This window comes from Erigeron canadensis, chromosome 6 (genome assembly GCF_010389155.1).
Source record: "Erigeron canadensis isolate Cc75 chromosome 6, C_canadensis_v1, whole genome shotgun sequence".
Classification (NCBI taxonomy): domain Eukaryota; kingdom Viridiplantae; phylum Streptophyta; class Magnoliopsida; order Asterales; family Asteraceae; genus Erigeron; species Erigeron canadensis.
Window position 1 is genome coordinate 970,441 of NC_057766.1, and position 15,877 is coordinate 986,317.

Here is a 15,877-nt window from a genome sequence, read left to right on the forward strand (position 1 = left end):
CTCTTTGATAGCATTCCCAATCTTTACAAGTTTTCTGCTAACATCTTCTGTCACTGGAGGAAGCCGATCAACATTCCCAGTTTCCAATATTAGTGCATCAGTGGCCGGCTGGGCAGATTCATTTGTCATTTTGCCTTTGCCCTTACAACATTCCCCCTATCACCAACATCTTCAAACTCTTCAATCATTTGCTCACCAGCTTCAGTACTGGCAGCACCAACGACCTGGCTAGCATCAGTACTAACCCTTAGCACAATTTCCTTACATGTGCTTGGAGTTTCAACAGTTTGGAGTGTACGAACTGATCTTTCCCCCTTGGTAGCCTCTAGTCCTATTATCATCTTACAGTTATAAACACTCTACCAAAATCTAACACACACTCACTTTTTTCTCTCCTTCCTATCTACACACAAGCGTATCAATTTCTCCCACATTGTTTTGTAGGTTTTAGGTAAAACAATGCAAGTATTAAAGTAAAACAAATAAAACAATAGGTTTTTTTACACTGGAGATCACCGTGCATCATGAAAATCATTATGCATCAATTGCTTCGTGAATCTTCGTGCATCAATTTAACCATGATCTAAGAGTCAAAATTTTGTGTTACTTGTTTTATAATACCCAACCGCTTGTTTTGTATTATCAGTATTTTTAACCGCCGCAACACGCATGTACCGATCCTCGTAAATGTATAATGTTTAATGGAGTGGATTCATTATTTATCTGACCAATCAAGTGTCTCATTTGTTTGAGCAATCAAATGGATGTATATTTTACATATATTCAACAACTAAAGAAAAGTGACTCATTTAAGTATATCTGTTTCCAAATCAAGTTTTCTCGCACTTGAATAAAATAACACGTTATGACGAAATACTATTCCAACGCATTGTATGTATCATAGAAATATTCAATGACCAAAAGTAAATGGGTTATTAGTATATTGTCTCTAATATAATAATCTTAGTACATCTACAGATTAGATAAAGTTCTAGGAAGTTACATAAAATTCTATAATGACTCCGGCTGTTTGTCCAATCAAGTGTGTTTATGTGAGTGATCTACCAAATATAAAGATATAATCCAATAATTGTTTATAGGACATTAATTTCATAGTGATATAGATCTTAGGTGAAGTTCATAGAATCAAATATTCTATTGGAGAACCAAGTTCGTAGAAAGTTCATACACAAAGTTCATATGGATGAACCATGAAATGAGATAGATCGAGTTCACCAACGTTTTTTACACTACTTTATACCTTTAATCTAGATAGAGTTTTTTTTTATGTAAAAAAGAATTCAAGCCAAAATTACCTCATACTTGTGAACGGAAATTGTTGTTGATTTGTAAGAAAAATAACCAATCGTTTTAAAATCAAAGATAATCTAGGTTTGACCTCAAATTTATGATAGCCTGATAGTATGTCTTTCATACGAGGTTTTGCTCCTTGGCTCTATTGTAATTTCCAAGTGGAAACTTCGAGCATCCTTAGGCCTTAGCCAACGGCCCGTCGTTGGACACTTCTTCACCTGTGTCGACGAGGAAGCCGTTGGCAAGGGTGTGTTCGTGAGGCTCTTCGATGGAGCTAGTTCGTTGGGTTGAAGCGGAAGGACGAGAGGGAGAGGTGCGGTGTGGGCCAGCTTTCTCTTGTTTTTTTTTTTTATTTGTTTTGAGGATAATATATATGTATATGTGTAGTATATATTTATGTATGTAAAGAAGAAAAGTTGTATTTTTTTTAATGATCAAACACATTTTATTATCAAAACACATTACAATAAAAAAGACAATACAAAATAAAAAAACATAATACTTAATAAAAACATGAAATACATAATGATAAGATTACTCTTCATCTTAATCATATTTAATTGACATTTTCCCTAAGCCACGGTAAGCGCTTTCGTTTTCCCACCACTTATCGTGTTGCGGGCATTTGACTTCCCAGGTACTTTTGTCTTCCCCGTAATTGTCGTGATAGGATTCTGTCCAAGTGCACTGGTCACCCAACGTATGACCAACTTTAAAACGTCATCGACCACCCTCTTTATCTTCTTGATCTCACCCTGCAAAAACATAGAATATGTCTCTTCCTGCTTCGAGACCTTGCGGCTGGTGCTTGTATTGCCTCAAGCTGATGCTCGCATTGTCACCTTCTCTTCCGTAGGTAACCCATTTGGTTAGAGACTTCAGTTTGAAGGAGGGTATCCTCTTTGATATCAGCCATGATTCGTGTTTTCATCTCTTGTTCGGTTAGACGAGGTCGATGAACATTCTTGTTTGATAATGAGGACGCCATTTGGTTAGAAAGGGTGAGCGAGTGAGTTTGTAAAATAATGAAAATGGGTATGCGGATGCAACTGAATTGTGCTATGGGTTGGTATTTGGAAATCCAACTAGTCGTTCAGGGATTGAAAGTGTAATTGTTTTTGAATTTTTGGCCGTTTGAGGGACTAAAATTGTAAATATTTTGAATTCGTATGTTGGAGGGACTAATTGTGTTAATATTTTAAATTTTGAACGTTGGATGAGCATCTTTTAGTTTAGCCGTAAATATTGGCTCCTTATCAGATATTTGTTACCAAAATACAAACTTAAATACATAAAACAAACTTAAATAAAATACATAAATCACACTTAACTAAAATACATCAAACAGACTTTCCCATAAAACAAACTTAATTCAAATGAAAGTGGGCAACCGTGATAATCTCCCTGAAACAATGTTCGTACCTGAAGTCCTTCCCATAATTCTGACGGTACTCCTGATGCGCCGTTGCATAGAGCATCTGATCAGATTGCCTTTGTGCATTCAATCTCGTATAGATTGCCGTAAACTGCTTACATTCATTGTGAATTTTTTGGAACTAACCTAGCAGTTGAGATTTGCCCCTTGGACGTTCAGTGGTGTTCGAGTTGAAGCGCTCAGATATGTTGGTCCAAAAAGTGGTCTGGCTTTGTAAGTTAACCATTTCACTTGATACTATCCAACACCTGCATAACAAAAGCTGTTCGGATTCAGTCCATATTTGTCTGGCCATATTAAAATAGAATGGCTTTGAGGAGGATAAAAATTGATTTGAAAGAAGTTGTCATGATTTGAAATGAGTGTGTTAAGTTGAATATAAATAGGGGAAAAAATTATATAATTTATTAAATATAAAATAAGAATAAAATAAAAGTTGAGGAAGAGTTGAGGAAGAGGTGGGGTTGGTAGTGAGCGAGGAAAAAGTGTTTTAGGAGAGAGAAAAGCTGATGTGGCAGTGAAGAAGAGCAAGGAAGGTGTCGTGGGTTGACAGAAGCCTTAATGAGAAGTCCAAAGAAAGGTCAAGAGTATGACGAGGTCCATCTTTTTATCAACCATAGCTAGCATTGTATCTGCGCGATGTGGCGACGGTTTGGTAGTGACGACACTTGACGGTGGCTGCGGTCGTGGTGGTCACGAACTATTGTTGGTGGTGGGTGTTAGTATTTGATATAAATGAGTAGTATAGATAATTTATAAGATAAAGGATTAATTGTGTAAATTAATTTATTAAGGGTAAAATGATAATTTTGCATCTAACATTTGTGTGTGTGTGAGAGAGAGAGTGATAATTATTATAAGAAAGTATAAATGAGTTGTTTCATGATTATATGCATCAAGGATAGGTCTAAAATTTTATACTATTCTTTTTTTTTCGTAAAGGGGAATGATAAATCTACAACAAGTTTTTGTCATATACAACAATGCATGCTTTATACTGTTGTACACTGTATAGTATAATACGGCGTTTATTGTAGATGACAAAAAATTAATGTAGATATATTATTCCCCTTTTAGAAAAGAATACCCCAGTGATATTTTATAAGTATATAACAACAGCAACTCATGATTACAAATAAAGCAATAGTGTATCACATTAGTTTAAGGGTAAATTACATTTTTGGTTCCTGAACTTGGTACGTTTTTCACTTTTAGGCTATGAGGAGCAAGGCTTCCCCATAAAGCCTCTCATAGGGGCATCTCATGTCATGTGGCATCCTAGTCATCATAGGGCTTTCCCCTTTATTTACTTGGAGCAATGCCTTCAAAAATAGAAGCCCCTACTATATTAAAGAATTTAACAAAATGCACCCCTACCTGACCGTACCATCCCTCCAATCAATTAAGCTTCAATCTCTCTTTCTAGATCCAAAAGTCTCAAACACATATAAAAGTACAATCTGTATTGAAAAGTGTACAATTATTGAGGGGGTGTTTTTCTGAAAATAGTAACCATGGATCTGGAATAAAGAATTGCTTTTTGACAAAAACAAAAGCTTTTGGGTCCTACCTGGTGTCATAGTACACACTCCTCCAGATCTCTCACGCCTCCTTCACCCTTCCCATTTCTCACGCATTGGCTGTTTCTCTCTCCATAACGCCCCCTACGCATTGGCTGTTTCTCTCTCCATAACGCCCCCTTGGGGCAATGTAGGGGGCGTTTCGGGGCGTTTTCGTGTGTGAAAAGTGAAATATGATGCCTTGCTCCGTTCAGTCTTAGTCATTAAATTTCAAAAATTGCAAATTATACACTAAACTTGTCACTTTTTTTCACTTTTGGTCACCGTGTCAACTTTGTCACCTTTCCTCTGTTAACTTGTCCAGATTCGTTATTATTTTTTTTCCAGTTTTCGTCCTTTCCATTTATTACATTATTAAAAGTAATAATCGATTAAAAGTACATTCAAAACTCAATCATGTTATATGATTTATTACAAATTTATATAGCACAAACAAAAATATTTACGGTTAAATCATAAGGCGTTATCGATTATTCAGATAAAAAAAATTTAGAACACGTTACTCCAAATAACCGTTACAATATCTTATTTTCATTAGAGTTTAACAATAGTTAATTAAATGAATTAAGGAAAACTATATAAATTTATATAACACAAACAAAAAATTTTATGGTTAAAGTAGACATAAGAAGACTAAAAAATTCAAATAGATGTACTAAAAAAAATCTAACTTTATATATAAAAGTTCAACTAACAATTATTTCATCGTCATTCAAAAAGAAAAACAATTATTTCATCTAATCAAACTATTTTATAATCAATAAAGTAGTAAACTGTAAACATAAAAAAAAATGGTTTCAAAACCCCTCACAAATGAATATGTATTTTCACTAATCAAACAAAACAATATCTAAGACTTGAAGTTAGGCCGATTATCACCTTTAATAATGGAATAAATGGAAAGGCCGAAAACTAAAAAGAAAACTAACGAATCTGGGGAAGTTATTGGAGGAAGAGTAACAAAGTTGACGCGGTGACCAAAAGAGACGAAAAGTGGCAAGTTTAGTGTACAATTTGCAAATTTTGAAGTTTGGTGACTAAAAGTGAAAAACGTGCCAAATTCAGAGACCAAAAGTGTAATTTATGCTTAGTTCAAAGAGGTCTAATAATAAATTTATAAACATTTTCACATAAGTTTTTTTCCCCCTAAATCTGTTTAACGATAACTGGGTATCAATTTCATTTACAAGTATATTAAAGATTTGTGCATTGCTGTAAAATATTATGAAATGGAAATGTTTATAAAATATGCCATGACATGGTACAATTATAAACCTTTAAAAGGATTAACCATAGTAGATGCACTTTTAAAAGAGTCTCATGAAAGAAGTTAAATAGATCAACAAATGATAGCTTCTTCTTTGAAGTTTTTGTGATTGAAAAACTTGGCTGATGAAAATTTGGTAAATCAAACCACCACTGTAGGTGTTTGTCTGGTCATAGCAATAAAGTAGAAGAACTTAATTCATTTTACTTCAAATATATCAAAAACAAAGAACTACACCATAAGTTCTTAGCAACCAACATAAATCCAATTGATTGCAACTTTCACTAACAGGCACCAAAGATGCACTCAAATATTAACCATCACTTCAAACACATACCCAGTAACATGGCCTGTATCTATGATCATAACCCGTACCGGTAATACTAATACTAATAAGAAGGTACGAAATGGCTGCAGCTAGTATCCTTTTCTTGCAGTCCTTCTAACCGTAGTTTTTCTTCCCACAGTTGCATCCACTGTTCTTTCAAAACTCGTAGCCAACGGTGGTTTCTTGTTTTCTTTCATGCTACTTCTCAACGAATACCTCTGTGTAGTCGCTGACGCCACCACCTCTCTTCTCTCCACCATCGGCGTCGCCATCTTCCTTGCACTCTCGTATTTTCTGACTTCCCTTGTCGCTTTTTTTGCTGACTCGACTCTAACCCCAAGATACTGTTTGGATGGAGTCTTTTTCTCAGCATCATAGTCTCCTCTCTTCCTTTTCAGCCTTTCATTCCTTCTAGCCGAATACTCATAATACAACCTGCCCCTTTCGAACATAAGATTCCCATTATGAGCATTTGCAGATTGATTTGTAGTGGCGGATCCACTCAGGTTATCTTGAACCATCTTTGATAAAGCTTTTAACTCGCAAGATATCGTTTGGTATTCAGGACGGAGTTCAGTTTCTTCCAAGTTGGAAGACCGTTTGCGCATACAGGACTTTGTCAAATAACCTACAAAAATCAAGCAAAACAACAACGCTCTATGAATCTCATAAATTTTTTATATCCAACCTATTTCAACTTATGAATATAAACACCTTTTCATATCTTTTAGTTTAAACTAAACAAACGATTCTCAATTTTTATTTCTTTTCAACAAAAAAAAGGAGGTTCAGTTAGTCATTTTAACAAACACCATGAACTGTTTTTACAACATATTACACAATATCGAACCCAAAAAATCTTCTGCCAATTTCGATATAAACTCGACAAATATGAACAACTTGTCACTAATTCAAACACCCATGAAAAAATTCATCAGTTAGTCATTTCCATAAACACCATGAACTGTTATTAGTACATTTTACACAAGATCAAACCCAAGAAATCTTCAGCCAATTTCGATATAAAATCAACGAATATGAACTACTTTTCACCAAATTAAAAACCCATTCACAAACTCATCAGTTAGTCATTTTCACAAACACCATGTAGTCTTTTTTGTGTTTGTTACAAAGTATCGATCCCAAGAAATCTCTCATAAGTACTTAACCAATTTCGATATAAAATCAACGAATATGACAACTTTTCATTAAATTTAAGAACCCATTAACAAATTCATCAGATATATAAAACAACGAAAAAAGTAATTTCTAAAAGTAGAAAGTAAATTTCACCTAGACATTTTCACAAACACCTGGAAGGATTTTATAATACAACCAATTTCAACTAACAATATCGATACCCAGATACCTTAAGTAACAAAATCAACGAATATGAACAACTTTACATCAATTTAAAAACCCCTTAAACAAATTCATCAGATATACAAAATATAGGAAAAAAATAATTTCTAATAAGAAAAAAGTAAATTTCATTTAGACATTATCACAAACACCTGTAAGGGTTTCACAATAAAACAAAATTCAGTTAACGATATCGATACCCGGATACTCGAAGTAACAAAAATCAATCAAATCTCAAGATAAATTCTTTAAAAGTACCTGATGATGGGGTTTGAATACTATTTAGGCTTTTTGAATGAAGAGGGGGACGGGGACGAAGCCTAATCGGAGATCGCAACGCTAGCGGTGGTTTTCGATCCGAACGCATCATTCTTGACATAGTAATTTTTCAGAAATTGATTTTGAGATTTGCAGATTTGGTATGGTTTTAGGCGGTTTGTAAGGATTATTTTATTCGAATAAGAAAGAAAAGTATGAAATATTTAAATGGGAGGAGCGTTTCACCAACGGCTATATTTTGATCCAACGGTCCAAGATTGTGTTTATTATTTGGAAAGATATCCTTGTAGTATCAAACAAGTTAACTTAAGTCCTTTATCTTGAAACTGTTTTACCTTTAAATCAATATTATTTTATTATAATCAAAAATAACTTAAGTTCTGATGTGCAAGAAATGTAAAAGTAAACATCTATATCTATATACATATTAAAACAATAGAAATTCTAGCTTTTTAAAGACATCTTCAATTTAAAGTTATTTTTTAAAATTGACACATGGAATAAAAGCTTATGTGTCATCTTTATAATTCTTTTACAATATTATTTAATAATAAATATCTCTAATATATGTTTTCAATTGTAAAACTCGATTACTTTCAAATCACAATATATATTCATAATAAATTTCTTAAAATTCTCTTCCTACCAAAAGATTCACTTTCCAAAACACAAAAAGAATTTGTTTTCAATCCTAAGGTTCGTTTATATTATCTAAGTTATTTTAGAATTTTTTGTTGTCTTGCATAGTATATTTTGAATTTTTTTTTTCCTCATGTTTATGGAGATATCCATAAGATCATAACCATGTTTTCTTAATATTGTTACTTAATTTTTTATTTTGCTTTTTACTTTATTTATGATGTTATTTTTAATGTTAGCTTAAGAACATCATCTTCTTGAGTTAACTTGTCATTCAATAGCAATTAGGTACATCATATCAGATATTTGACAATTAAATAAAATTATTTATCTTATAAAATTATAAAAGAAATCATAAACTTCAATGACAATTATTTTTAGGCAAAGATAAAAAGATATTTAAAAGGTAGTTTTTGATTATTAGGCATATTTCTTTTTAACAACAATTACCAGTCATATTAAATATCAAATCTTCTTTTTAACTAAAAACAAACACCATTTTATTTAGTTAATAAAATCATAACCGCAACAGAATATCAATTGATTTGTTAAAATTTATATGATTTCAAGTAACAAATGTTATAGTTAACATGATAAAATCTAAAGGGTTTTAAGATTGTGAAAACTTTCTTTAAACTAATAAATTATTATCAAAAACTACAAGTTAAATGTATGAATACATGATATGAATACATGATGCCACCACATAATATTTAGATGAGTACGTTTTTATCAATGTATATAAAACGCAAAAACAAATTACTAATAATTGTTGACATTCTAAACTTTTAGCTGACTTAATTCAACTATACTTTTAAGCAACCGTACATCGTGTGGGTAAAAGACCTAGTTATTTTATCTATAAAAGTTTAACATCTTTTATCCGATCTCTTATATTTCACGTTGTAATAATACGTAATTTAATCCAACCTTAAGTAACTTTTTAACATCTTTTATCCGATCTCTTATATTTCACGTTGTAATAATACGTAATTTAATCCAACCTTAAGTAACTTTTACATTTCTATACAAAAATTTTATCTCCGTGGTAAGTTGGAAACTATGTTACCATTTATTTTATTTGATTAGAAACTATGTTACCCTTTCTTTTATTTTATCTTTTTTGAATTAATATGAGATTACCATTTATTATAACGAGAGCATTTACCCGCGCGTTCCGGCGGTGAGATGATGGGGTGATAGGTCATAGAGTGTGATAGCCAAATGCCTTAGCCGTACGGGCTCCGCCCTCGGATTTAAAAATTTGTCGAAAGTATATCGAATGGCATCTCTAATGAAAGAGCATGAAATTTTAAGAACACCCATATAATTTTTATAATTTATAGATGTATTGAGATAAAAGATTTTGAATGAATTGGAGGAATAAATGATTTATGGATGGGAGAGAAAACAAATAATTGATTGAGATTTGAGGAGAGAGAAAGAGTCTTAAGTAAATATAGAATTGAAATATGGGCATTTTGGAAAATTAATGTTGAAACTTAAAATGTAAACAGGGCAGATCTACTTTATAATATAGTATAGATATAGATATTGATATAGATATAATGTTAACTTAAACTAATCGGTCTATAATAAATTTTAACTTACATAAACCAATATTTTAGCTTTATATTAGACTAAATGGTATGAGGGGTTTTGGAGAAGGGGGGTCTTTGGCCATGTGGCTCCAACTAAGCAAATGAGCATTCTAACAAAAATGGTGGTATGAGACATTCCAACACAATGGGGCATCTCTTGCCATGTGTCTTTGACCAAATGATTCTTTTATAAACTTTTATTTACATTTTTATTTACATATTTTTATTTATATACTTTAAATTATATATTTGTTACTATACTTTAAATTATAGGCTTGTTACTACACGTTTAAAATAACATAAAGTAAATAAAAATCCATAAAATCCATTACATAAACTAATAGAACACAATGTTAAACTAAAGAAGAACATAATTTTAAAAAGACATAAAAACTTAGACAATTTTAAAAAACTACTAGTTGTCGCCGTAATACTTTTTCCCGAATTTCCTTTTTCATGTCATCCATGATACTACGTTCTTCGTCCTCAAGATAGCTATAATCTTTCGCCATCATCTTGAAGTCCTCCCTTTTCTCCCTTTTTTCTTTAAGTAACAATTTTCTTTCACTCAACGACGCACGTTTATTACTTGATTCCATTAAGCCATGCAACTCTTGGGTAACTTTCTCAAAAACTTCCGTGTAGTCAATACGCCGCACCAAACCCGAACCCGAAGCCGACCCCGATGCGGATGACCTTTTGGCCGCGTCTCAGCCTATGGGTCGAATATACCGACCTTCAACTTCCTCATCCTCATTTAAATCAATGTTCATCTTAATCTTGGACCCTTTGCTTTGTGGATCAACGAATGAGGAAGTTTTTGACCTTTTGGCGGTTGGTTCACCGCGTGTAGCCTTTCCATCAAACTCGGCAATAATATGGAACCTTGAACTTCTCTTAACAAGTTCCCAAATAGCTATGTACGGGAACGGTTTGAGCATTGCTCCTTGGTACTCGGCTAAAACTCTTTCCAAAATTTGAGCATTGTTACTACCACTTTGATGGTTATTTTTATCTTTGTGACGAGTGTAGATTTGGTTGAAGATGGCAACTTGAGACTTTATCTTTCGCCATTTCGAGCCGAGTGAGTCTTGGTCACGGTAGTCATTTCCTTTATTTTCAAGAGTGCGAAACTTCTTCATAATTTTTCGCCAATATATCTTCTCTTTTTGATAGTTTGCTACAATTAAGAAAAATAAAACCGAAAAAATGTTTAAAAAAAAAAAAAAAAAAAAAAAAAACAGAAACATTTACAAAAAGAAAAACAACCGAATGCTTTAAAAAAACAAAAGGTTTTTTAAAAAATATAACCGAAAAGAAAGTTAAAAAAGAAAAAAAACAGAAACATTTAAAAAAAAGAAGTCGAAATCTTTTTAAAAAAAAGAAGCTTTTTTTAAAAAGATAACCGAAAATAAATTAAAAAAAAAAGCAGAAACATTTAATAAAAAAACGAAGGCTTTTAAAAAAAAGAAACAGAAACATTTTTTAAAAAAAAAACCGAAAATAAGTTAAAAAAAAGAAGAAAAAAAAACAGTAACATTTAACAAAAAAAAACTTTTTCTTTTAAAAAAAACCGAAAACAAAGAATAACAAAAAAATTATAAAAGAAACCAAAATAGTATATAGAAAAGTACCAAACTTCGGGTCCTCCGTCACGTCGAGCCAAGCTTTGGCTAAGGAAATTCTTCATCAAGTGTCCAAGGGATGGGCACCGCTTTCACCCTCGGTTCGTCGGGTCCTTTCTTTTTATGATTTTTTTTTTGTGATGGACCGACTTGCTCTTCTTGAACTTGGGTCTCTTGTATTTCAATATCCGGCGAGTGTGGTATGGGTGATGGAGTCTCGACCATCCTTTGTCGATCTAAATGAAGGTGTAAAAAATTATATAAGTATATAAAAGTGTACAAAAAGTATACAAGTATATAATTAAAAAAAATTGTACAAAAAATTATAAGTAAATAAAGTTGTACCAAACATTTGTTGTGGACTATTATAAAATTGTGGAACGGGTTGAGTTTGTCCCAAACCGAACATATCGGGCATCAGTTGCATCGGTGGCATCGGCATCGGTTGCATCGACATTTGTTGCATTTGAGCCATGTACCTTATAACCCCGGGACTATTCAAGACGTTTGGGTCGTTAACATCCGGTGGAGCATGGGTGTTTGATCTTAGGAATCCATAGTTGAAATTGTTGGGATACATGGTTTTTTTTTTAACAAAAATGATCAGAAAGTATAGAAAATAAGAGAAGAGAAGAAAGTGTAAAGAGATGTGGAGTGAAAATGAAGTTTCAATAGAGTTACAAGTGAATTTTTTTTAAAAAAAATATTTTTTTTTAGGAAATTTAATGTCAAACGGGTGAAAATTCTTGGGAAGGGAAAAAGTTAAGTTTTTGGTCAAAGGTTTTTGCCCGTTCAGTTTGGGCTTGGTTGGCATGCGAAACGCCCACTCGGGCCGATGTTCACCGCGTTTTGGCCGGGAACGGGGTAGGCAAACGCCTCACACCGTGTAGTCTTAACATATTGCCTACCTATTTGCTTTATCCCTATCAATTTTTAAGGATGGCATAAATAATCTTAAATTATTAACAAACTAAAAAAATTTCAAAAAGTAGTCATCTCCATCATCATTACTTCCCACTGGGCGAGAGGTGCACCCAACCCACTCATCAATCACGGTGTTGAGTTGACTTAAAAATGTTAGGTAAGAGGGAATACATGTCGGGTAAGGCATCGGGTACATGGAACCCGATCAGCTACACCACCCCCACCTATCGGGTAACCATCGGCTATCACAAATCGGGTATGAGTTCGGGCTAAGTAACCGAGAGCCGGGTAGCAATTTTGAACGTTAAAAACGCGTGGTCCCCCCCCCCCCTAAACGGCTAGTTGACCAGAATTTAAAAAAAAAAGCCTTTTACTTCTATATATATATATATATATATATGTATACAACCATCTTTAATATATACATAAAACACATATATTTTTCTCCATTCACCTAAATAATCACCACCTCACCTTGAAAATGTCTTCCACATCTTCCGAATCACGGACTCTCGTTGTGGAATCGGGTTCGTCATCTGAGACCGATGTTCACTTTTTGCAAAATGCGGTTCAATGGATGGACGACACGGCAAACTCTAACGACATTCAACACCGTAGATACGTCAATCGAGAACGTGAAGTCGGTCATCAAATACTACTAAATGATTGGTTTGTTGACGAACCAGAATACGACGATGTTTACTTTCGAAAAACGTATCGTATGGAGAAAACCATGTTTTTAAAAAGCGTCAATGACATCCAAGCAAATTTTCCATATTTTCAAGAAGGGTTCGATGCGCGTAGGAGAAGAAGCTTTAGGACGATACAAAAAGTGTGCTCGGCGGTACGTCAACTCGCTACGGGCAATCCGCCCGACGAGTACAATGAGTACTTGCATATGGCCGCTCGAATCGGGCGCGAGTCTCTTGACCATTTTTGTGACGCCATCATTAAGTTGTATGGTCAAGAGTACTTACGTAGGCCTACTCAACACGACGTTGCTCGCATTTTCGAGGCACACGAACAACACCATCACATGCCGGGGATGCTTGGTAGCATCGATTGTACACACGTCGAGTGGTTAAATTGTCCTAGACACTTGAGAGGACAATATACGAGAGGCGACCATGGCGTTCCTACTATTATGCTTGAGATCACCGCTTCTCAAGATACCTGGATTTGGCATGTTTATTTTGGTGCTCCCGGTTCAAACAACGACATAAACGTGTTGAACCAATCCGACTTGTATCTCACGGAGCGAAATGGCACGACCTCGGATACTTCTTTTGTCGTTAATGGTCGAGAGTACAGACGCGGTTATTATCTAACCGACAACATCTACAGCAAGTACTCGACGTTTGTAAAAGCATACCCGTATCCTACTGACCCGAAGGAGAAAAGATTCAAGAAGTTACAAGAGGCGGCGAGGAAAGATGTGGAGCGTGCATTTAGGCTTCTAAAAGGGAAATGGAAAATTCTTAGGCGTCCTCTTCGACCCATGATCAAAGACAAGATCGAGCAGTATGTTTATGCGGCTTGTATTTTACACAACATGATCATAAAAGGCGATGGCAGAGCAATCTCACCGGTTCACATAATGGACCCGCCGGTCCAACCAGTGTTCGACTATAGCGTCTTAGGTGAGCTACTAAACGAAGACATCCATCATTGTCTTCGTTATGACCTCACCGAACATGTGTGGGCTCAAGACTTGGCATTTATCGACGATAGCGTCTTATGTTTTTTTTTTCCCGTTTATTATGTATTTTTTTTATGTGTTGTGTAATGTTTGTTTAAGTGTTAAATAAAATGTTTTAAGTTAATAATATATTTATGTAGAAAAAAAAAATTTGAAAAGAAATTGAATTTGGGTAAGAATTGGATATGTGTTGCCAGTGATTTGGGTAAGAATTGGATAGAATTGGGTAGTTGTGAGTTGATGGGTTTTGATTATAAGATGATTGGGGTAAGTTTGGGTATAAAATGAGTACTCCTTCCTACCTTATGTTCTCTTTGACACTCAAAGTATCTTTTCGCTAACACCTTCCCTTCTTTCTTTCAATGTCCGCTATACAAAAGAGAAGTTTGTCATCTAGTTCGTTTCCTATCTTAACGTCGTCATCACCTTGTCTTAACAATCATGTCAGTTTTTTCTCTCAAAGACACATCCAATAACTATCCTCTCTATCACAACTACATCCGAATCTCATTCTTAATTAAAAAAGGAAATTATATAAACAAAACAGGTGAAAAGGTGATAGTCTCAAGTCTATTAAAAAATGGATGATTGCATTGATGCAAGAGATAAAGAAAGTAAAAGGAAGGCACTTGGACCTCACTCTACTCGTTCAAACTTTTTTTTTTTGTGTTTTGTTCTGTGATCGTCTCATGTTCAGTGATTTCTATTGTATTCAAGATAATAATGTTGTATATCGTCATTTGTTATTATGTTTAGACGATGTATCTAAAATTCAAATTGTGTTTATGTTAAATATTAAACTAAATATTAATATTTATAATTTGTTTATAAGTCATTAGGTTTTGAAATAAATTTTTATAGACAATATTTCGTACGTTGAAATTTTTTTAATTAATTAAATGATTATAAATTTAAAAAAAATTCTCTCAAGTTGATGGCAAAAAATAAATATTTAGGGTTAAAAAGTGTAACTTTTTGATGAAAAACAAAAAAGTGTAAATTAATGAGACTTTTTTTTATAAATTAATATAAATTATAATATAATAATATATTTCGATAATGATTATTAGAATTTTTAATTTGTAGTTAATCTAAATGATGACATAAGCGAGAATCAGTTTGATGAAATTGAGCGATTTGATTGGTTAATAAATCATTAGTTCAATTGTCTTATAGTATATATGTTAAGATTAAGATAAGGCGTAATAAGTATATTATATGATGGTTTAAAATTGTTTAATAAAAATTTTTCTTAATGTTTATAAAATGTATATCCATTCAACATTTATAATGTTATACTTGGGTTGCGGCAGGTTTATCTTGTCTAAGAGACGGATTAAGGTTGTTGGTGGTGTTTATAAAAACCACAAGGACGATATTAGCATTTAACTTAACATTTAATTGGGTTTTTTTTTTTGGATGTTAATTGGGTTTCTTATTTACTTTTATTTTCAAACCTTCAGTCGGTGTGTGACATCAGGGAAATTTTACCATATAATGATGAAGTCTTGCACGTAACCTAAACAACAAAATGTTGACTATGGTCCGCTACAAATATTCGGAGGAAAAAACCCCAAGACTTATCATCTCTAAGGATTGAACTCAAGATCTTAGGTAAAACATGGGATGCCTCTGACAAGTTGGACTAGTCTGGGTTTCTTATTTACTAGTTTGAAAAGTATTTAAATTTGCCCGTAATAATGATTTAAAATTTTTTTTTTTATAAAAGTGCAATTAAGTTATTAATATTTATTTTACAATAACTTAAATTAAATTTTTTTTTTCTAAACATTACCATTGAGTAATCCTTCTATAATGAGACAA

At 33.2% G+C, this 15,877-nt stretch overlaps 2 protein-coding genes across 2 annotated transcripts; one reads left to right on the top strand and one right to left on the bottom strand.

Annotated features, from left to right (window-relative positions):
- Positions 1–5,780: 5,780 nt before the first annotated feature.
- On the bottom strand, positions 5,781–7,730 carry LOC122605810. The gene is made up of 2 exons (XM_043778767.1): positions 7,545–7,730; positions 5,781–6,552 (listed from the first exon to the last, which is right to left on the bottom strand). The coding sequence occupies exons 1-2, from the start codon at positions 7,663–7,665 to the stop codon at positions 6,014–6,016; spliced, it is 660 nt and encodes a 219-aa protein (XP_043634702.1). The 5' UTR covers positions 7,666–7,730; the 3' UTR covers positions 5,781–6,013.
- Positions 7,731–12,835: 5,105 nt separating this feature from the next.
- LOC122602986 (protein ALP1-like) lies at positions 12,836–15,442 on the top strand. Its single transcript, XM_043775600.1, has 2 exons — positions 12,836–14,052; positions 15,367–15,442. Exons 1-2 carry the CDS (start codon positions 12,836–12,838, stop codon positions 15,440–15,442), a joined length of 1,293 nt encoding a protein of 430 aa, XP_043631535.1.
- The last annotated feature ends 435 nt before the right edge of the window (positions 15,443–15,877 follow it).

Bases quoted from the DNA above. Each gene is read 5' to 3' on its own strand.
- LOC122605810 (XM_043778767.1), bottom strand. From the start codon at position 7,665: ATGTCAAGAATGATGCGTTCGGATCGAAAACCACCGCTAGCGTTGCGA. The intron at 6,553-7,544 runs GTACTTTTAAAG...TGATTTTTGTAG, and splicing joins TATTCAAACCCCATCATCAG to GTTATTTGACAAAGTCCTGT.
- LOC122602986 (XM_043775600.1), top strand. From the start codon at position 12,836: ATGTCTTCCACATCTTCCGAATCACGGACTCTCGTTGTGGAATCGGGT. The intron at 14,053-15,366 runs GTGGGCTCAAGA...GGGTTGCGGCAG, and splicing joins TATGACCTCACCGAACATGT to GTTTATCTTGTCTAAGAGAC.